We start from the raw sequence: 23355 nt of genomic DNA on the forward strand, positions 1-23355 counted from the left end.
TGGAACAGGTACAATAATTTGAAAAAATGTGAATTATTCTGGAAGACATATGTTAAAAATTAGATTCCTTTAGTGAATTGCTGAAAATGGAAAATGTTGAAGATTAATCAACTCCCAGTCATTATTATTATTAGTTGAAAAGAAATTCAAAACAATTCTGAATTTTTATTTTGTTTTGGGATATTCCATATGATTACCTTCATAATATATTTATCTTGTATTTTGCTTTGATAAATATAGAAAGATTTTTAGTTTTTAGAACATGCCCTCATTGGTTACAAGGAAAACTCAGCTGAAGAACTCATTGATTAAAGAGGGGAAGCTAGCTGGGATTTATAAGATGTCCTGGTTAATTCCCAGAGCACATAATCCATTTGGGAACTGACTGTGCTAATACTGTGAAATTATGTCCTCTGCGATAAAAGTTCCCCAAAGATTCAAGCTCAAGTGGATATTTCAAAAGACATGGATATGGTGCTGCTTTACTTTAATATGTCTATTAAAATGTATAGAACAGTTGAGAATTGGGTTCTTAGAATACCCCTGTTCAATAATAGGGGCCTTGTTATGGTTACTTTTACAAAGGAATGATAAGTGAATTCTTTTATCATCCTGTGACATATGGTCTCTCTTCCTATAAACAAGAAAGTAGAAAAGCCCTCAAACCATCGATATGATTTTAGTAAAATTGCTGGAGGTGCTTACCCTGATCTGCAGTTTTTTTCTGCTTATCACTGAATTTTAATTAGTTGAATGAAATATATCTTGAGTATTTCTCGTCTCATATATTTCTGTCTTGGGCATATATTTTGAGATAAAAATCACTTTTTAAAAAGTAAGTATTAAATAATCTCTCTCTCCTATATTTTCTGTCTTGAAACGGCAGTTGTTTCTCTAATCAAAATTTGGTCAGCCTTGCCAAATCTGGCAGAATTATGCTGAGCCCTAAATGTTGCCATGGGCTAGACTCTCCTAGTCATCTCCCTCTATGTCACCCTGCCTCTTAGGCCTTCACTGTTCTGTCACATTTTTGTCTCTGGATTCCTGGCCCTACTCTGGATGCCCTCTTTCCAGCTTGCACCTAGCTACCATAGAGATATCAGCAGGATGCTACGGCTACTGACCTTTCTCATTGTGAACCAGGACGCTTAAGCCCCAGACCTGAAACCTGCCACCACCAACAACAAAAAACATTTTAAGCAGTTTCAACCAACTACAAGTCACCTTCCTCTTCTTGTGTGACAAAGATACATACAGCTATTGCTTCACTTAACAAAGCAGTGAACTACAAAAGGAACAGAAAACCTTAATGGCCTGTATTTAGTTATTGGCCACTAAAAGCTACACTTTTCTGAATGAGTAAAATTTTGTAAACAAATACAATCGAACATTTAAAAGACTAATAATAGTAAGGCAGGACCTAGATGCATATCTGATAAGTGTGACAGTTTACAAAACTAATGTTATTTTCAAATCTGTCCTGACTTATTGAATAGCTTTTTCATCTGGAGGTCAAAATGAAGAAAAATATTAGTATTGATATTATTTCTACCAAATGGTAATGAGATATGCTGTGAATGATTGATACTTAGAAAACTGATTTCTTAACATCAGCTGTGCTGATTAGTTAATTGTTGCTATTCTGATTTACCCTCTCCATTAAATTAAAATCGGAGATTTTATCATTTTTCACAGATAATTCATACTCTTGTTCACCTAAACTACAAATTCCTAGTCAGATACTGTTATTTGGCAATCACATCATTAAAATAAAGGGGCCTCAGTCTTTTTGAAACAAGGAATAAGCCAAGTTTATTAAAATAAGCTTACCTGGGCTTCCCTGGTGGCGCAGTGGTTGAGAGTCTGCCTGCCGATGCAGGGGACACGGGTTTGTGCCCCAGTCCGGGAAGATCCCACATGCCACGGAGCGGCTGGGCTCGTGAGCCATGGCCGCTGAGCCTGCACGTCCAGAGCCTGTGCTCCGCAGCGGGAGGGGCCACAGCAGTGAGAGGCCTGCGTACCACAAAAAAAAAAGAACAAGCTTACCTAATAAATAGAATTCATATTGTATGCTTATTTTCACACTTAAATTAAGGCAACACATATGGAAATCTCCTTCATTCTGGAGATCCCTAAAAGTCAGTATAGAGGTATTTTATTTATACTTATAATTGGCTTTCAAAATTGTTTATTTTACTTGGTGAAAAAGAAAGGGAAGGGAGTCCAGAGGAGTAAATGTGAGCTTACAGCATGTTTTGGAGAAAGAGGCCTTGAGTAAGCGAAGCAGGTATTTAAATACCATCATTAAACAGGTACCTCTTCCAATTCTGAATAAGAACTTGAAGCTATTAACTTGTTGTAGGGGTTTTATTATTCTTAGCCAAATATGGAAATTGGTAACATTTGATGACTTTTGATCTCACATTTAAAAGAAAATCATTTCCTTAAATGCCTTTTCTTCCCTCCATAATTATAGTTTAAGGCTTCTTTCCAAATATCTCCTTTAAGGCTAAACAAGGTGTTCTTTGATTATGAAGTATATAAAACAATTTTACAGGCAAAAGAACAAATGTGGTCAATAGTTAAATAATTTCTATCTAAACTTAAAGAACTTTATTTGATTTGATAGGGTAAAATGTCATAGGCGTGACTAAAAAACTTAGAAACGTATGACAGTTTTCCAACACTTAGAAAATTTAAGGAAGATTTTTATAGAAGTAACAGGAGAAACTTCTAAATGTTTACCATCATTGATGTGAAAATAATGGAAATAAGAGCAGTGAGCCAGAATTTATTTCAAAAGGAAAGTTCTATAAAGATGAAAATTTTTATTAGCCATACATACCCATGTTGGATCTCCATAGTTGTTTTGCTTGACAGCCCTTTTAGCTCTAAGTTATGTGGTTGTTTCTGGGACGTAAATGTGGTGGAGAGTGAGTCTTACCAATAAATCAAAATTTCTGTTAAGTTAAAAGTTACTGTTTAGTGCCACCAGGTAGGGTCTCACTCCTGTTACTTGTTTTCTTTTCTAGTATTTATTAATAGTCTCTTTTTTAAAAAGGTAATGACTCCCTCTCCTTACTTTGAATGAAATGAGATCTAAATGCTCCACCCCCGGTTATGCTGGAAGCTATGATATGAGATCAAATATGTATATATGGAAAATGATGGAGCTTGGAGGTTTGCTAGAGAACACTATAGTGTTTTCTATAGATAGCTTTACAGTAACACAGTTAACCAGCATTTTCAAAACAGTTGGGTTTTTTCTTTCTCCTTAGGGAATAAAAAGGAAATATATTTTGCTTAGTTCAGAAGGTGATCTGAAAAAGTCATTTCTTTTTTTTTTTTTTTTTTTTTTTTTTGCGGTACGCGGGCCTCTCATCGCCGCAGCCTCTCCCGCTGCGGAGCACAGGCTCCGGACGCGCAGGCTCAGCGGCCATGGCTCACGGGCCTAGCTGCTCCGCAGCATGTGGGCTCCTCCCGGACCGGGGCACAAACCCATGTCCCCGGCATCGGCAGGCGGACTCCCAACCACTGCGCCACCAGGGAAGCCCGTATAATATTTTTGACATATTAAGATGTTTACTCTCTGTGTTGAGTTGCCCTTAGTTTAATACTTGTCCTTAGGTTTAAAGTAAAAGGTGATGAATGCAAAGCAGATCCAAACCTAAGCAGTGTTCTGCATGTATGTGGACACTCAAATGCTGCTGACCTTATGGATGTTATCTTTAGTGAATCCCTGTCAGTTGGTTGAGCACCAGCAGTAGTAAAGCACATGTTGTTAAGCTAAGAAGAACCAAACCCCTTGCTCTTTCAAGTTTCTGGTCTAGTTCAGTGCTCCCCAGATAAATGTTGTGAATGACCAGTTTGTTTTCTTGTTTGTTTTGTTGTTGTTCATTTCCAGTTCATCACGGACCAATACTTTTGTAAAATACAATAAAAATGAATTACTAGGAAATGAAATTTGAAAGATATATAAAATAAGCCCCATTTTTTAAATTAGATTCAACAGTTACAAAAGTATTCTGTCAAATTGCCATAAAATTGTCTAATCTCTTACTCTCACGGGCCAGACGCACTTGTCTCTCATGAGCTAGTAACAGTGTTTTCAGACCAACAGTGATCCATAGATCACACTTAGAGTCACACTGGTCTTTTTGCAAGGGGGTAGGAGTAACAACTACTCTCTCTACACTTAGGCTAAACATGCACTAAATGCACATCATACTTCTCTGCCCACGCAGTTACTCATTCTCTCTGCTTAGCCTGGAATGCTGTTACTCTCCCATCTCCAGCTATTGAAATCCCATCCAGTCTTCATATGCCATCTTTTTCATCAAATCTCTCATGCTCTCCCAGTAATACCAACAACAACAGCTGGGTTTGAGCTTTCCTTTCTCTTTTTCAATATTGTACTCTGCTTCATACCATAATTATAAGAAGGCAGTATAACAGCATGGTAAAGAGGTTTGGGCCCTGGAATCAAACCAAGACTCAAGCCCCAGCTGGGTGAGCATGAACATATTTTTAACTTCTCTGTTTCCTCATCTGTAAAATGTGTATGAGCCTGGTGCCTGTCCAAAAAGGTGGTTATAAATGAGATAATCCATGAGAAGCATCTTATATACTAACTGGCACGTAAGCATTCCATTAATATAACTGCCATTATTACTTGTTCTGGCTTATCTCCCACCCTTTTCTTTATCCTTTACTCAACAGATTGAAGGCAGGGTTGCTGTCCCCTTTAGGAACCAGCACAGTGCCTTGCTCAGTGAAGTATAAGTTGAAGTTCAGTGCTTCTGTCGTTTAAATGATTCAAACAAGAATTGGAGTAGAATCTAGAGAGAAAGAGGTAGTACTGATAGTTGGAGAGGTGGAGGAGGTTTCATAGAGATGATGGTATTTAAACTGAACTTGGTGTTAGGGGTCAGCAGTCTGCCCCCCAATTGGTGACAGGCCCTGACACCCACAGGCAGGGAGCACTGCCTGGTTGGCTGTGTAGAGACTGTACAGGAGCATTTAGAAGTAGAGCAGCAAAGGCAGCCTGATATCAGGTTATAAAGGGCCCTACAGGCCTCTTTGAGGTGTAGTACTTTATCCTTGAGCATGTGGGAGCTCTAAAGTCCTGCTTCCTACAGAGGTTGGCTTTGAGATGGAGGAAGCTGGAGCCCAGTGACCCGAGGAGGAAACTGGGAAACTGGTGAAATCCTGTTACCTAAACCAGCATTTCCTAAAATCTTCCACTGAATATTAATGTTCCTCCTGGTGTTGATTAATGTTCCATTTGGGGAGGGGAGGAAGGGGAGTTTACTGAAAAAAACAAATTTGAGAATTGCACCATGTCTAGCTCTCTCCCTGGAGACTGACCGCACAACCTGACTTACTGACAGTCCTTTACTCACCAAGTCTGTTTAGACATTCCTTGAACTAGTGTTTCTCAAACTTAATTGGCCACAGAACTTTTTTTCGTGCAATGTCTGTAAATATCTCATAATACACAGTTTAAGAAATAGTATCGTAAACAGTCCTAAACCCAAGGGTATTATAATGAAGGAATAAGTAAAATTTGGCTATTTCTCAGTGCTTAGCAGATCCTAGGACATTGATGCAATCAGTTCATTGCCTAACAGGAACCAAGTTGTCTCGCACTGCTTGGTATTTGGCGCATTATTCTGAGCAGGGATTTTGCAGGACCTCACCAGTTGCTTAGGTTCGGAATGCCAGGTTATTTACGTTTCATCATGTTTGTGTCCTCTGTCCATTGTGAGTGTCTCCACAAGTGTCCCCTGTTGCCATGCCTACACTCGACACTTGGTGATTCCCAACCTTTGTGAATTGCAGCACTCTAATGAATCTATTTTTGTTGTTTTCCTTCCTCTATGCTTTTGAAAGATTTGTTATGCAATATGTTATATATGTAAAGGAAAATGAGTGAAAATAAGTTCAAAATGATAACCCTTGAGAAATTTAGGTGTACCCTTGACTGTCAAAACCAGGGTTGGGAGTCATTGGGCTATGTGGTCATACCATTTTTTACCCCTTATTTTAACAGGATTGAAATTATTAGTACTGTGGCTTTTAAGTTTTTCTTGCCAGGTTTTTTTATCCCTCAATCAATATAAACCTTGCAAGCTTACAGAAATTAATTCAGTTTTAAATCTAAATAGTACTACTTAGTTACTTCTTTATTTTAATAATGTATCATCAGTTAATTTTTAAAAAGCAAGATGAACTTATTATGGGCATTAGCACTTAATAGTTGCTTAGCAATTTAAGGCAGATGATGCTTTTTTCAAGAATTATTTATGATGTGCATATATATATCTATATGGTGTTTAGAACCTGGCACTACATAAGGTTGCTACTATTGTTGTTGTTATTGTTGAAGATTGGGATTTGGTCCTGCCTGGTTATTTCCCAGTCTTCAAAATAATTTAAACTCTACTTTTCTCAGTTACTAGATATTTTTAATTGAAGTTGCAGGAGCATTTCACCTAAACAAAAGCTCAAAGAAGAATGAGAATTCATTAAGTCTCTGAGTGGTTGATGTAAATAAATCATTTTAATCATAATATATTAAGATATTAAAATGCAAAATCTTTGCAGATTTATATAGTATCCAGGTACTTGTTTTATATAATGATTTTACTCAGCCTCTAATTTAGGACACAGTGCCTTTTAAATATTTTTGTATGATTACTCTTAATTAAAGCCTTCCATACATTTCCATATTATAGAAAACATGTATATATTACTTTTGGTTTTAAAGTGCTTGTTGCAGTTTTTTTAATGCTTTTTGGAATTTCAAATCTATAAATAACTAATATTTTTCTCCTTCAACTCCTTCAGCTTACTGAAACAAATTCAAGTATCAAGTGCTTGGACTCCATGTGCTGTTTCTCAGAAGGAGAAACAGCGTGCGCATCTGTTGGAAGAATGCTGGAACGAGTAATAGGAAGATGTAGTCCGTCCCATGTCAGCAGGTGTGAAATTTCTCTAAGTAGCCTTTGCTGCAGATGAGTATCCTATAAACTGGAACAGGATGAACCTGCATCTCTAGATACCTAATAAATCAGCCCCTGGTTTTACCAACTGAAGCAGGAAGTGTGCTGTTTATTAGCACTCTTTGATGGTATTTCACTTTGTGGCTTTAGGGTGTAGGGGTTTCTTTCACTAACAAAGGAACAGAAAGCACCTTTGAAGAGACTTTTCATGTAATGAACAAAATATCTTGCTTTACAGTCTTTCTCAAATGTGGTGAATAGGAGTGTGTATCTGGTACTCGTTTTATTTTTATAACTTTATTTTTTTGATTATACCTAAATTGTTTTATTTCCTGTATTTGTTTTGCTTGTATGTTTGCTTTTTGTATTTACAAAATAAGCTACACATAATAGTAAAGTCAAAAGATTTTGCCTTTCTTATTCTTCATGTATATTGTCTAGTCACTCATTTGAGACTTTGAGGTATTTATAAACATAAAAGGCTGAAATTCTGCTCTCCTACACCTTTTTATGTGTATAATGAGGTTTTAAAATAAGTTGTGATTTTTAAGTTTTTACTCGGTATTTATGGTCTAATTAAAAGTCTATAGGTTAGAACAGGCTCTTTAAATTACGGTTTAGAAGAATTTTAGTGTTTTTGTCTTCTCCTAAATGTGTTTCTTGAATTAGATTTGCTCTTTTGGATCATAACAAAAATACCATTTTTTGGTATATACCACTTAAATTATTTAAAAGTGAAATTGATTCAATTCTTTATACATTTCCCCAAGAGACATGTTATTATTTAGGGAATATTAAGGAATAGAAATAATTTTTTTCACACTTTGGTATTCTTTAGGTGAATGATAACAAAGTCTCAAAGTCAGAGCAGCAGTGCACTCGTGTTCATGAAGGGTTACGGATGGGCAAGAATGGATGGTCATTTCCATTGTCCACAGCGTGCCACATGAATAGTATCACTTTCTACATGTGCCACGCCTGGGAAAAGGTTGGAAAGACCCCAGGAGCAGGGAATAAAGGGCAGAGGAGACACTACTCTTATCTGTTGATAAGAATTTTTAATATTTGGTTGACTTTATGTTTTAAAAATAATGAGTATGACATCATTCTTGTATCATAGAATTCAGGTAACTTTTACTGGTGAACTTGTTAGTTCCCACTTTGCCTTTAGTTGTGGCCATTTCTTTATGGTACAGTTGCATTTATAAAGAGCATTCTTATGTTAATAACATAATGTCTGTGGTTTCAGACCCCATTTGTTGATTATAATGTGATCAAAAATATTTCCATAATGCTGTGATATTATTTTGTAGGCATTTTTTTCCACATGTAAGAATTACTATGAGCACCTAAATTTATTGGGACTTGTATGTTATGACTTACACAACTGTATTATGAAATGCATTATAAGAAAGTAGTTCTGTCATGTACCCAGGCCAACAAGTGTCCCAAAGGAAGTTCCAGAAAGACCTAATGTATAATATAAGACAGCTTTACTGCACAGAACTAAGGTGGGAATTAGACTAAGAGACTACTGTAGAACTTGTATAGAATTTTTAGAACATCTTTTTCAACACAAAATTCTCTTTAATGACAATATACGTCTTCACTAACTACTAAAAAAAGACTAGAATTAATTTTAAATGATCCCAGAATATTTTTCTGCTTTATATATATTCCCATTTTCTGGATATCAACTATTTAGGTGATGCACCCCATTATTCTTTACATAACCATTTTTATGCTGCATTATCCCTTTTGAACCTGCCCAAGGAATTATGGGATTTATTTCTGCATGTTCTGTTGAAGGTGTCTCTTCTCATCTGTACTTCTTTCCCCTTAAAATTGTATCTCACTTTTTTCTTTTTTAAGAGTTTTTTTTTCTCTAATAAAATGTTTAACAGTAATGAATATCTTATTTGACAGACTATAAATACCTTTCCAATTTTGTCCAGCATCTCAGGTTATGCTGTTGGTTACTACTGTCATTATCTCCCTGTTTTCTTCAAATGAATAATCTAAAAAGTCTTTTGAGATTTGTTCTATTTTTTTTTTAGTGGATAAAATTATACAATATTCAAAACCACTTGGTGCTTTTCTAAGGGCTATATGAATATTGCCATGGATCCATTAACATTATATTTAAACTTTGAAAAGTCATTTGTTTTTGTTTTTTACTTGTAATTGTTTTAGCGAAATATATTTGGCATTCTGTTTTGCTTTTGGAATAGCGTCTATTCTACATTTCTCTCATGTCTAATTTAAAAGGTAGGGCAAGACTGATACCTCTGTTTACAAGATGTAGAATCCTTTGGATATTTGTTCCATTAACATTAATTAAACATAAGAGGTAATGGTCATCTCCTGAGAAATACAATTAGTGCTTTCATATGACAGATTTCTTTACTAATAAAGTTTTACCATCCAGGCACAAAAATTCTACTTACATTTTACTAATTGATGTTGTCAAAGGAATATGCCATATTGCAAACTCTGTTTCAAAGATAGCATCATGGTGCTACATAAAGGATATGCCATGTTGTACTCTAAAGGGCTGTACTTCAGCAATAAATGCTTTTCTGTGTGAAATTTACCAACAGTTACTTTATCCTAATCAAAACTGTCTTTTAAGTAGAAAGGAGTTAATAGTTAATATGTAGTTCAGGTGTTTAATGTTCTGTCAAATATGATATTTAACAATATGAATGCACATGTGTGCTTTGAAAAGATCAAAAATGAAGGAAACCTTACCTAATAAGATTCTTCTATGTAAGCAATGGTTGGGAAAGAGGAAAAACTAAAATATTGGCAGTTTGGGAGTATTGTTTATAGTTATGTTTTGTCATGTGTGTCTGAGCATACTTTTTCTTGCATAAATACTTACTCTAAGAAATGTTCATAGTCTTACTCCATTCATTTATTTTACAAATACTGAGTACCTACTATAGCACAGTTCTAGGTGCTAGAGAGACCGTAGTGAGCAAGCCCTTCTTAAACGAAGGTAGATACTGTTTAAGTTTTCTGGAAACTAGTAAAATTAGAGAACCTGTAAACCACTGGTATTGTTGTTGCTTGTTTGTCTTCCTCTTTGCCAACTTTGTAAAGTTTCTAGGTTCCAGTCTTCATTGTGACTGTGCTCACTTAATCGGTTTATAATTGAACTACATACAAACTTTAGTCTCTAGGAAACAGCAGATTTTTTATAAAAGTGAATTTGGGCCATTTTAAGTGCTAATCTCTTTCTCTAACTTCTCTATTTAAGGAAAGTGGGAACCCTGGAAAAAGTTACATAAAATGTATTTATTAGGTGCTTTTAGTCTTCTAAGAAAGGCCACCTTTAACTTGGTAATCCTAATACTGTCCTTGAAATAGGTTAGGCCATTTTAAGCATGGCAGGCTATTTTTAGTCTTAAGTTATTTTAGCTGAAATTGGTACAGCTGCAAATAAAGTATTATATAATGAATTGCTTATGGCCTTATCATTCAGACAGACAGTAGTTAACATTTTCCAGACCAACAGAGGATCATTTGTTCTCAGTTAAGTGAAAACCCTAGTGACTTCTAGCTGTCTTTGATACCTATTGAGTCAAAACATTTACTTCGTTCAAGGTGTCTTTGATACCTATTGAATTAAAACATTTACTTTGTTCAAGCTAATTAATGCTAAAACCTTTAGAATAGAATTTATACCTGAAAAGAAATAATAATATAATATGAACATACTACTGTTTCATTCCAAAGCTTTTGGTAAGTGGGATTTTTGTTTGTTTGCTTTCGTGATGTCAAAATACACCCTAGTTGCTTTTCAGTAAAACCAAATGTGCATACCTCTTAGTAACAAACTTGTTTCTTATTGAATTAAGATTTTAAGAGTGTCTCATGCTTTGCTACCTATAGAAATTGTTTTAATGCTAATGAATTTTGGCTAATATTTTTATATGATGACTAGAGCATTATTTTTCCCAAGTTTTTGTATAATATAATGTTTGGTCCTTCAGTGCTAGTAAGAAGAACTTATCTTTAGCATTTAAAATGCATCAATCAGTGCTTATTTTAATACTCAAATCGCATTTTGGTCCTAAGTTTTAGAGTAAAATTTTGTCTCAATTGAAACATAGGTCCTGGTGAGCCAAACTTTTCTCTTATTGTTACTTTAGATCATGGAGTGCATCGGATCCTTTCTATACCAACGACAGGAGCATCTTGACTCTCTCCACAATGGACTCGTCTACTTGTTAAAGGGGCAGTAGTACTTTGTGGGAGCCATTTCAACTCCTTTCCTAAAATTCAGTGTGATCATCCTGGTAATGGCCACACTACCTCTGCGGAATTACTTTCTGAAATCTCTGGAGTAGTTCATGCCCACTCAGAGTTATAATGGCAAACAAACAAAAAGCATTACCATGCACCCCTGTCAGCTGCCCTCTTAATTTAAATCTGAACATGTTAAAATTTATGAATAAAGAGACATTTTTCATCTCTTTATCTGGGTTGTCCCCGTGTGCTTATGGGACTCCCAATGGCATTTCAGCCTTTTGCTAAGGCCACTAAATATTTTAACATCAAGGTAGAAAAGGGAGCTAATTCCTAGTTAACTGTATTTTTTAGTATGGCTTGGTTATTGAGTCTTCTGTTTAAATCTGCCTCTATAAATTATGCTGAGAAGTTTGCCTTGAAAACTCTATTTTTTTATTAGAGTTATATTTGAAACTTTTCATGGGAAAAGTTAATGTGAATAGTAAGGAATTTGGTCCCTCAGTGACCCATGTTTGTTCATTCATTAGTGCTTTCTAAGTTCACAGAGCAAATTAGGAGAATGCATTTCCAACCATTATTTGCTGCAGTATGGGTAGTAAATATATACCAGTACCAAAACTTCTCTAAATGTACTGTAACACAACCAGTTAAGTTAACCATATACATGCAAAGGGTATATCATATCTTACCTATAAATCAGGAATCAAGTCCATTCACCAAATTTCAAATTGATGTTTACTATTTTTGTGACAATGTAAAGAACCTATAGTGGGTAAATTAGACACCATTAGCATATTATTATTTAATGTGTTTATCATTGGATCTTTCGCATGCTTTAATCTGGTTAATATATTTAAATTTGCTTTTTTTGTCTATCTGAAGGCTCTGTGTATAGTATTTTACGACACTGTTGTAAATTCAACTATAATCAATAAAAAATCAGTTTGAAAACTATTTAAATATTGCAAATACTTTTAATTATACAAATCAAAATATTAGGATAATTAAATCAATAAAATGAGAAGAGCCTCTTTCTGTAACTAGCTCAGAATTGCTCTTGCTTTTCAGTAAGCTAGCTTTTAGAATAAAGAATTTCAGATGAGAATCCTGTTATTTTTAGGTTAGTATACGTTATCTAACTTACAGCAGACTACTACAGTGAAGTGAAATCTGCCCAGTGTCCCATTATAAGGTGTGGCTATAGAATGTAAATGAAGCAAAGTCTAAAATGCTAAATTATATGGGGTAATGGCTGCAGTAAATTTAAATGCTAAAAATAATTAATCAGGTATGTATTACTGCTGTTAACTCACTGCAGTTCAGTACTTGATTTTCATCCTGAGTTTATCATGTAGATCCAGTGTTGTCATTTGTTTTGATAAAAAGTAATGTTTTAAAACTTGGAAATGATTATTAAAGAACTGTTACTCATCTCTAAGCATATTATTGTGTACATATACATTCAAAATTGTATGGAAATGGTTAAGTAAGGTGTTGCCAAAATTTTCCCTGGAGAATATGATAATTCCTTTCTGTAGGTTTATTGCACAACCCTCCACCCCTTTCCCATTTCATGAATATAAGACTTCTGGAATTGGGCTGGTAGGGGAAGAATGGTAGAATTAAGACTTTACCTTTGTTCACTGGTAAACTGTTTTCTTGCTAATATAACATTTGTCTCTTTCAATAATGTAAGGATATTAGGTTATGAATTTCAGCCTAAATATTAATTTTCATAAATAGCCCTTCTTTAACTTAGATTGAGTTTAGGAAGATACTGTTATCCTGCAAATACAGTAAAGGGATAATGTACAGTGTGTACCCTTACCAGCTCATGTTCCAGAAGAGGAAATATTGCAGAAAATATTCAGTAGAGTATTAGTGGAGAATAATACAGAATTTGCTTTTTCTTAGACTGTCTTATAAAATGTTCATATAACAAAATGACGTTCAGTAGCCCTGCATTACATCTACCTTACAGTGTTTATTTGCCATCAGTTTAACTGACTACTAACACTAGGGAAGGACTGCAAAGCCATCAAGCAGTCTCTGACCAACTACAGCAAGGCATGAGGTCAGCTAGCCTATATGGTGCTCAAGGTGTGATTGATGCAATTTTCTGCGTTCAGTATTTGAAGTTATGTAGGAATTTTATATCTGAAAAAAGTTACTAGCATCCGCTGACATGCTTCTCCTAGTCTGTTGTTCAAAACCTACTCCATTTAAAGGAAGATTAGCTTGTAAGGGATTTTCTTCTGTTTATTTAAGAAAGCAACTCTTGTCTACAAACTTGCGGTAGTTTTCTAGTGCTAAATATTCATATTGTAAAACTATTACTGCATAATCAGAAATTTTCTCCCTTGCATATTTCTTTAAAATTCTTTGGAAAGTATGATGTTGATAATTAACTTTTATCTGCCAAAACCAGGGTACGATGCTACATGTGTTACTGCTAGTTAGTGGTCCCAAATCTATTTGCCTCACTTGCTTGCTTTTGCCTAGCCTGAAGCCTGTAGCCCTGAAGATAGCAGCAAGCACCAAGTCAGTTTCCAAAATTGCCTGTCAGCTGCTTTAGGTGACTCAGCACCCTGCCTTAGCTTTAGCAAGCATTAGGCTCACCCCAGAAGGAGTAGAATGTGGGCCAGGAGAACTATAGCTACCCAGCCTTTCTGTGGGGTTGAGAAGAAAAAAGGGGAGAATTTAGTTTGAATTTCTCTTAACTAGCCTCCTCCTTGGGTCTTAATCTCCCTAAGGTCCAAAGGCTTCCCAGACCTGATCCAAACTCTGGCACTGTCCTGAGTAGGAGGTTAAACAGAGGCAAATCATCCAGTTAGGGAATACCTTACTCAGACCAGGGTCGTTTCTACCGCGTTAAGATTGTGAAATTGGGCTCCTGTGGTAAGCTTCAGACTCCTATCTGATAGGCAGGAGTCACGGCCACTAAAAAATTTATAATTAATACCAAAACTTTTTAACATATGCTGCTCTGAAAAGTTATTGGGGACTGGGGAGAAAGGGAAAATCATCCATGTTTGTGTTTTTCCTGTAAATATCAATTTGGAGTATGATACAAGCAGGCATTAATAAGACTAACACACCAAAGAGTTATGTAAAACGTGTTTTATTAATTTTGGTCCCCCTTTAGAGACATTTTTATTTCTATCCTGATGAGTCATCTATTTTCATAAAAATAGAACATTATTAAAGTGCTGTTTATGTGAGATAACCTGAATGATATTCCTGCAAAAAATAGATCATAACTAATGATATGTTTGTAATAATGGTGACTTAGATTTTTATGAATAATTAGTAGTTGGAAATACTGTCACAACACTCAATTTAAAATCTTGGACCTCAGACACTGTGGCTGTCTAATATCTAAATTATCTGCATTGTCAGTAAATGTAGTATACCTATTGTACAGCTCTCAGTAATTTTTTAAAGTTTATGAAATTATATTTATCAAATAAAAATTTTCCTATGTAAGTAAAAGTCTTTTTCCATTATTTGAATGCATTTTAAGCCTCTCTCTGCTCATCACAACCAGCACTGCCAAGTTTTTTTGGGTTTTTTTAGCTAAATTTTTACTACATTTTCCCTCCATTAGAGTACAGAAATTCCATTATGCCTTTCACTAACTGCAGTTTTCAAAAATCCAGAAATTCTTTTGTTACCCAAGTTTTATAGCTTATCGGTACAGTTCCTGAAAAGCTGTCTGAGTCAAATGCACCAACTGTAAAGGCCAACACACTTCAACTAGAAAGTGTATCATTCATGAAAAACCAGCCAGTGTAAATTTGGAAATGCCTTAGTTTAATAGAAAATATGTGCTTTCTGGGACTTCCTTGGCGGTCCAGTGGTTAAGACTCCATGCTTCCAATTCAGGGTTCAATCCCTGATCGGGGAACTAAGATCCCACATGTTGCATGGCACGGCCAAAAAAATTAAAGTTTTTAAAAATGTGCTTTAAAATATAACATTTAAAAAATATATATAACATTTATTTCTAAAATATTCTAACCTAATGATCAGTCATCGTTTCTAATGCTTCTTCAGTTGCCACGTAATTATTTCATCTACGTTTATTAAAAAGGTAAGCTGTTGTTTTTGCGTGTTAGTATTTGCAAAGGGTGACAATGTATATAATATATGTATTTTTATTTCTGAAATGAAACAAGAACATGATCCTGGACAAGTCAGTTTACCTTGGCATCTGTTTTTATTTTAAAAGGAGTTGAGGGTTTGGACTATCTTTAGGGTACTTCGGTCTTTAACTTTTATTGTACAACATAATGAATCATGTTCCTTTTTTATATATAAATTTATCTTTGGCTGTGTTGGGTCTTCGTTGCTGCGCACAGGCTTTCTCTAGTTGCGGCGAGCAGGGACTACTCTTCGTTGCGGTGCGCGGGCTTCTAATTGCGGTGGCTTCTCTTTGTTGTGGAGCACAGGCTCTAGGCACACAGGCTTCAGTAGTTGTGGCACGCGGGCTCAGAGTTGTGGCTCGCAGGCTCTAGAGTGCAGGCTCAGTAGTTGTGGCTCATGGGCTTAGTTGCTCTGCAGCATGTGGGATCTTCCCGGACCAGGGCTGAAACCCGGGTCCCTGCGTTGGCAGGCAGATTCTTAACCACTGCGCCACCAGGGAAGTCCCTGGATCATGTTCTCAATGAATAGGAAATTTAGGGCAAGAAAGTAAAATTTTATGAGCAGCATTTCACTAGAAAATTTAGTGAATTCGAAAACAATTCAGGTTTTATTTTGAAGAGTAACTGACTCAAAGAACAAAGCTGTTGTAAATTGAGGTGAGTTCACATGTCTGTGTGAACAACTGTTTTTGGAAGTGGCAGATCTGATAAAAATCTGATGTCAGATTGTTTTGTGTGTGTGTGGCTGTGTTAGGGCTTCATTGCTGCATGCAGGCTTTCTCCAGTTGCAGCCAGCAGGGGCTACTCTTCGTTGCGGTGCACAGGCTTCTCATTGCAGTGGCTTCTCATTGCAGAGCACGGGCTCTAGGCATGCAGGTTCAGTAGTTGTGGCATGCAGACTCAGTAGTTGTGGCTCGCGGGCTCTAGAGCACGGGCTCAGTAGTTGTGGCGCACGGGCTTAGTTGCTCTGCGGCATGTGGGATCTTCCTGGACCAGGGATTGAACCCGTGTCCCCAGCCCTGGCAGGCAGATTCTTAACCACTGCACCACGAGAGAAGCCCCGATGTCAGATTTTTAATACTAATTTTTAAGGTAAAACGGTCTGTATTCAAGTAAAATCTGTAGACAGTGAAGTGCAGAGATTTTAGGATTACGTTCTATTTCTTTTGACATTGTATACATCTGTGTGATCCTAATCCAAGTCCAGATAGAGAACTTTTCTATCATCTCAGAAGGTGTCCAGGAAATGTATTTCTCTCCCTTTCTGCCCTTGGCAACCATTTTTTTCTGTTATCTATTGTCATAGATCAGTTTCACCTGTTCTTGAATTTCATATAAATGGAATTATACATGTTCACTTTTGCATCTGACTTTGTTCACAATGTCTGTGAGGTTCATACATGTTGTTGCATATATCCATAGTTTGGAGGGTTTTTTCCTACTCTGTAGTGTTCCTTTTCATGAACATCCCACAATTTATCCTTTCTCTGGTTGATGGACATTTGAGTTATTTACAGTTTGGGGTGATTACAAATAAAGTTATTATGAACATTCTTCGTGGACGTGTTTTCATTTCTCTTATTAAATAATGAGTAGAATTTCTGGGTCATAAGGTAGGTTTATGTTTAATTTTATGAGAAACTGCCAAAAGTTTTCCCAAGTGACTGTAGGTGCCATTTTATGTGCATTTGTGTACAATGAGAGTTCCAGTTGTTTTATTATATCTCATGATTTTAATTTGCATAACAAATGATGTTTAACTCCTTTTTATATGCTTACTGACAATTTATCTTTTTTTTCTGAAATGTGTATTGAAGGCTCTGGCCATTTTTTTTTTTTTCATTAGGTTGCTTGTCTCATTACAGAATGGTTGGAATCCTTTTTATAAGGATGTTAGTAAGTTCTTTGTCAGATGTATGTATTACTAGCATTTTCCCCCAGCCTGTGCTCTGCCTGTATATTTTCTTACTGGTGACTTTGGGGAGCAGGAGTGTTTTATTTTGATGAAGTCCATTTTTTTTCCTTTATGGTTATGTGTTTTTTTGTGTCTTATCTAAAATATTCTTGTCAACCCCAAGTTCATGAAGATAATTTCCTATGTTTTCTTCTGAAAGCAGCCTCTTACATTTAAGTCCATGATCCATCTCAAATTTACTTATGTGTAAGATGTGAGGCAAGGATTGAGGATCTTCCTTCCTCCCAACCCCCATAAGAGTATCTATTTGGTTTAGCTCCATTTGTTGAAAATGTTCTCTATCTCCATTGAATTCATTTGGTGAATTCGTTAATTCATCAAATTAGCTGACTGGGGAATTCCCTGGCAGTCCAGTGATCAGGGCTCCGTGCTCCCACTGCAGGGGGCATGGGTTTGATCCCTGGTTGGGGAACTAAGATCCCACAAGCCACGCAGTGTGGCCAAAAAATTTATAAAATAAAGTTAACTGTATAAATGTGGGTCTATTTCTGGACTCTCCAATTCTGTTCATTTATCCTTACACTGGTAGCACACTGTCTTAATTACTATAGCTTTATGCCTAGCTTTGAGATAAGGTAGTTTAAGCCCTTCAACTCTGTTGTCAAGATTGTTTTGTCTATCCTAGGTTCTTTGCATTTCCATATAAATTTTGGAATCAGCTGATCAATTTATTTAAAAAAAATCCTGATATGATTTTGATTTGGATTGCTCTGAATTTATATGTCAATTTTAAAAGCACTGGCATCTTAATATTGACTCTTCTAATCCATGAACATGATATATCTCTCCATTTATCTTAGGTCTTTTCTAAAGAAGGTTTTGTAGTCTTCAGTATAGACATCTGGCAAATCTTTGTTAAACTCTTAAAATTTTTAAGGTTTTTGGTGCTGTGGTAAATAGAATTGTTTCTTAATTTATCTTCCAGTTACTCATTACTGTTATACATAAATGCAATTAATCTTTGTGCTTTTTACTTTGTAACTTAAACCTTGCTAAATTCATTCAATTTTTCTATTTTTTTTAACTTTTGTGTAGAATGCTTTTGATTTTGATGTAAACAGTTGTCATCTGAGAATTGAGTTTTTTCAATTTTCATGCCTTTTGTCTCTTGTTATTGCATTATTGTACTGGCTAGAGCTTCCTGTACAATGTTAAATAGACATGGTGAGAACCATGAGGTGTTGAGTTTTGAAAATGTTTTTCCTCCATTTTTCAAGATGAGCATACGGTTTTGTATGTTTTAGCTTGGTACTATGGTGAACTATTTTGGTTGATTTTCAAATGTTAAACCAACTTTATATCCCTGAAATAAATTTCACTGGGGTATGATGTGTTATCCATTTATATATTGCTGTTTGATATGCTAATATTGTGTTAGAGGCTTTTGTATCCATGCTTATGAAGGATATAGATCTGTGATTTCATTTTCTTATACCATCTCTGTCAGGTTTTGGTATTAGGGTTATGCTGGCCTCACAAAACAATTTGGGAAGTGTTCCCTCCTCCCCTTTTTTGGAAGAGTTTATGAGGTTATTATTTTTTCTTTTAATGTTTTGAAGAATTCATGTCATCTGGACCACTTAGAGGGGCTTGGGGGGTGTTTTTTTTGCAGGGGGGGGAATATTGTGGATCACAAATTCAATTTCTGAAACAGACACAGGATTATTCACATTTTCTGTTTCTTTTATGAAATTTGGTAAGTTGTAACTTTTAAGGAATTTGTCCGTTTCATGTAATTTCCAATATTTTTGACATAAAGTCCAGAATATTCTTTGATTATCCTTATAGTGACTATAGGATATGTATTGTTTTTGCTTATTCGTAGCTTTTTTCCTAGACTTTTTACCTGACCAATCTTGCTAGGGGTTTGATCAAGTCTATTAATTTTTTCAAAGAATCAACTTTAGGCTTTGTTAATTTTACCCATTTATTTTTATTGCCCTAATGCTCTCATCTGTATTATTCCTTTCTATTTTGATTTTGTTTTCTAACATTTATTCATTTATTTATTTGGCTGCACTGGGCCTTAGTTGCAGCACACAGGCTCTTTGCAGCGTGTGGGATCTTTAGTTGCAGCATGCGGGAACTAACCCGGGATCGAACCCATGCTCCCTGTATTGGGAGCAAGGATTCTTAACTGCTGGACCACCAGGGAAGTCCCTCTATTTTGGTTTTAATTTGCTCTTCTTTTATGGCTTTTTTGAAGCTTAGATAAATTGATTTTTAACCCTTTTTAATAAAGACATTAAAACTACACATTTCCCTCCATGTACTGCTTTAGGTGATTCCCACAGATTTTATCCTTTCATTGTTATTCAAATCAGAATATTTTATTTCCTTTATGATTTCTTTTTTGATCCCTGGATTATTTAGAGGTGTTTTGACTTCTAAATATTTGGGGGATATACTTTTTTTCCCTTCCTAATCTTGTTTCTTATCTTAAAGGGAATGCATCTAAGGTTTACCCATTTAGTGTGATATATACTGTAGAGTTTGAGTATACATAGCTTTTCCCTCATTAAGAATATTTCCTTCTATTCCTAGTTTACTAACAATTATAGATAGGTGTTGAACTTTGCAAAATGATTGGTTCAACTAAAGTTATCATGAAATGTTTTACTCCATTATTTTATTAATATAGAGAAGTATATTGATGGATTTTTCTGATATTGAACAATCCTTGCATTACTGGCAGAAATCCTGCTTGTTCATGATATGTTATTTTTAGTGCTCTGTTGGATTCATTTAACTATTGCTTTATGTAGGATTTTGAATCTGCATACATAAACAAAATGGGCCTATAATTTTCCTTTTTATTCTCTTGGTTTGGGTTTTTTGTTTCTGGTTTTTGAGTCAGTATTACACTAATCTCAAGGAATGAGCTGGGAAGACCTCCCACTTCCCCTGTTTTCTAGTTTCTGGAACAACTTGCATAAAATAGAATTAGCTATTTTGAAAGTTTGGTAGAGTTTCATAGAATAAAAACATTTGGACGTGAGGTTTTTTCAGAGGACAGGTCCTTGACTGCTATCTCTAATATACTTTTTACAGTTATGAATCTATTCAAGTTATTCCTGTATATTTTATATGTTTCTAGGAGTTTATCCATTTTATTTAAATATTTAAATTTAGTTCATAAGACTTTTATCTCCATACGTCTGAAATAATTTCTCCTCTCTTTCCACACTTTTGTTTTTTTAATCGAGGTATAATTGACAGATAACATTACTTTCAGGTATACAACATAATGATATTTGTATATATTGTGAAATGGTTAATAGGCCTAGTTAACATCCCTCACCGTAGTTACAAAATTTTTTCTTGTGATGAGAACTTTTAAGATCTCTCAGCACTTTCAAATTTGCAGTACAGTATTAACTGTAGTCACCATACTGTACATTACATCCTCATGACTTATTCTGTAACTGGAAGTTTGTACCTTTGACCCCCTTCACCCATTTCACCCAACCCTAAGCCCCCACCTCTAGCAGCCACCAATCTGTTCTCTCTCTAATTCATGAGCTCAGTTTTCTTGTTTTTGTTTTTTAGATTCTGCATATAAGTTGGCTCATATGGTATTTGTCTTTCTCTATCAGATTTATTTTACTTAGCATAATGCCCTCAAAGTCCATCCATATTGTCCCAAATGGCAGGATTTCCTTCTTTTTTATGGCTGAATATTCCTTCATGTATGTATGTACATTTTCTTTATCCATTTCTTCATTGTTGGACACTTAGGTTGTTTCCATATCTTAGGTATTATAAATAATGCTTCAGTGAACATGGGTGTGCACATATCTTTTCGAGTTAATGTTTTTTCTTTTCTTTGGATAAATCCCCAGAAGTAGAATCACTGGGTCATAGGTAGAATTTCTATACCGTTTTCCATAGTAGCTACACCAATTTACATTCCTGCCAACAGGGTAGAAGGGTTCCTTTTCTCCACATCCTCAGCAATACTTATTTCTTTTTTTGATAGTAGCCTTTCTAACAGGTGTGATGTGACATTGTGGTTTTGATTTGCATTTCCCTGATGAGTGATGTTGAGCACCTTTTCATGTACCATTTGTATGGCTTCTTTGGGAAAATGTCTATTCAGATCCTCTGCCCATTTCTTAATTGGATAGTTTATTTTCTTGCTATTGAATTGTATGAGTTCCTTGTACATTTTGGATATTAACCCTTTGTCAGATATATGATTTGCAAGTATTTTCTCCCATTCAGTAGGTTGCCTTTTCATTTTGTTGATGGCTTCCTTTGCTGTGCAGAAGTTTTTTAGTTTGATATAGTCCCACTTTTTTATTTTTGACTTTGTTGCCTTTACTTTTGATATTGAATCCAAAAAATCAATGCCAACACTGATGTCAAGGAGTTTACCACCTATTTTTTTCTAGGACTTTTATGGTTTCAGGTCTTACATTTAAATCTTTAACCCATTTTGAGCTTTTTTGTGTGTGTGTGCGATACGAGGGCCTCTCACTGTTGTGGCCTCTCCCGTTGTGGAGCACAGGCTCCGGACGCGCAGGCTCAGCGGCCATGGCTCACAGGCCCAGCCGCTCCGCAGCATGTGGGATCTTCCCGGACCGGGACACAAACCCACATCCCCTGCATCAGCAGGCGGACCCTCAACCACTGCGCCACCAGGGAAGCCCCCCATTTTGAGCGTGCGTGTGTGTGTGTGTCTGTGTGTGTGTGTGTATGGTGGAAGATGGTGGTCCAGTTTTCCCAACACCATTTATTAAGAGACTCCTTTCCCTGTTGTAGGTTTTTGGCCCCTTTGTTGTAAATTAATTGACCATACGTGTATGGGTTTTTTTCTGGTTTCTCTATTCTGTTCCATTGATCTATATATGTTTTTATGCCAATACCATACTGTTCTATTAGAGTTCTGTGATATATTTGGAAGTCAGGAAGCATGATACCTCCAGCTTTGTTCTTTTTTCTCAAGGTGGCTTTGGCTGTTCAAGGTCTCTTGTGGTTCTATACAAATGTTAGGATTGTTCTATTTCTGTGAAAAATGCCATTGGAATTTTGATAAGGATTGCACTGGATCTGTAATTTGCTTTGGAGAGTATGGACATTTTAGCAATAATCTTCTAAGCCATGAGCATGGACTAGTTTTCCATTTATTTGTGTCTTCTTCAGTTTCTTCAGTGTCATATAGTTTTCAGTGTACAGGTCTTTTGCTACCTTGGTTAAATTTATTCCCCAGTATTTTATTCTTTTTGATGCAATTGTACATGGGGTTGTTTTCTTAATTTTCCTTTTTAACAGTTTGTTATTTGTGTATAGAAACACCACAGATTTCTGTATATTGATTTTGTATCCTGCAACTTTACCAAATTTGTTTATTAGTTTTAATAGTTTTTGGTGGAGTTTTTAGGGTTTTCTATATATAATATCATGTCATCTGTATATAGTTTTACTTATTTCTGATTTGGATGCCTTTTATTTCTCTTTCTTGCCTAATTAATTGCTCTGCTTAGGACTTCCAATACTATGTTGAATAAAAGTGGCAAAAGGGGACATTCTTGTCTTGTTCCTGATGTTAAAGGAAAAGCTTTTAGCTTTTTAGCATTGAGCATGTTATCTGTGGGCTTGTCAAATGGCCTTTATGTTGATGTGTATCTTCTCTATACCCACTTTGTTGAGAATTTTTATCATAAATGAGGGTTGAATTTTGTCAAAAGCTTTTTCTCCATCTATTGAGACTGACAAAATAAAGGATAAAAATCATATGACAAGGTAGTATATTACATTTATTTATTTGCAGATGTTGAACCATCCTTGGATCCCTGGAATAAATCCTACTTGATCATGGTGTCTGATCCCTTTAATGTATTCTTGAATTCAGTTTGCTAATATTTCGTTGAGGGTTTTTGTATCTCTGTTCATCAGGGATATTGTCCTGTAACTTTTCTTCTTGCGGTGTCCTTGTCTGATTTTGGAACCAGGGTAATGCTGACCTCGTAAA

At 35.6% G+C, this 23355-nt stretch overlaps 1 protein-coding gene across 3 annotated transcripts in view; it reads left to right on the top strand.

The window, feature by feature from the left end:
- The window catches only part of ATP11B (ATPase phospholipid transporting 11B (putative)), a 122064-nt gene extending 107311 nt beyond the window's left edge, over positions 1-14753 (top strand). For all 3 annotated transcript variants that reach the window (XM_079923276.1, XM_079923277.1, XM_079923279.1), the window contains 2 exons: positions 6850-6983; positions 11162-14753. In XM_079923276.1, coding sequence (XP_079779402.1) covers positions 6850-6983; positions 11162-11243 — 216 coding nt within the window. In that variant the 3' untranslated portion in view covers positions 11244-14753. The remainder of the gene's footprint in view (positions 1-6849; positions 6984-11161) is intronic.
- Positions 14754-23355: the final 8602 nt, after the last annotated feature.

This window comes from Stenella coeruleoalba, assembly GCF_951394435.1.
Source record: "Stenella coeruleoalba genome assembly, chromosome: 5".
Taxonomy (NCBI): Eukaryota; Metazoa; Chordata; class Mammalia; order Artiodactyla; family Delphinidae; genus Stenella; species Stenella coeruleoalba.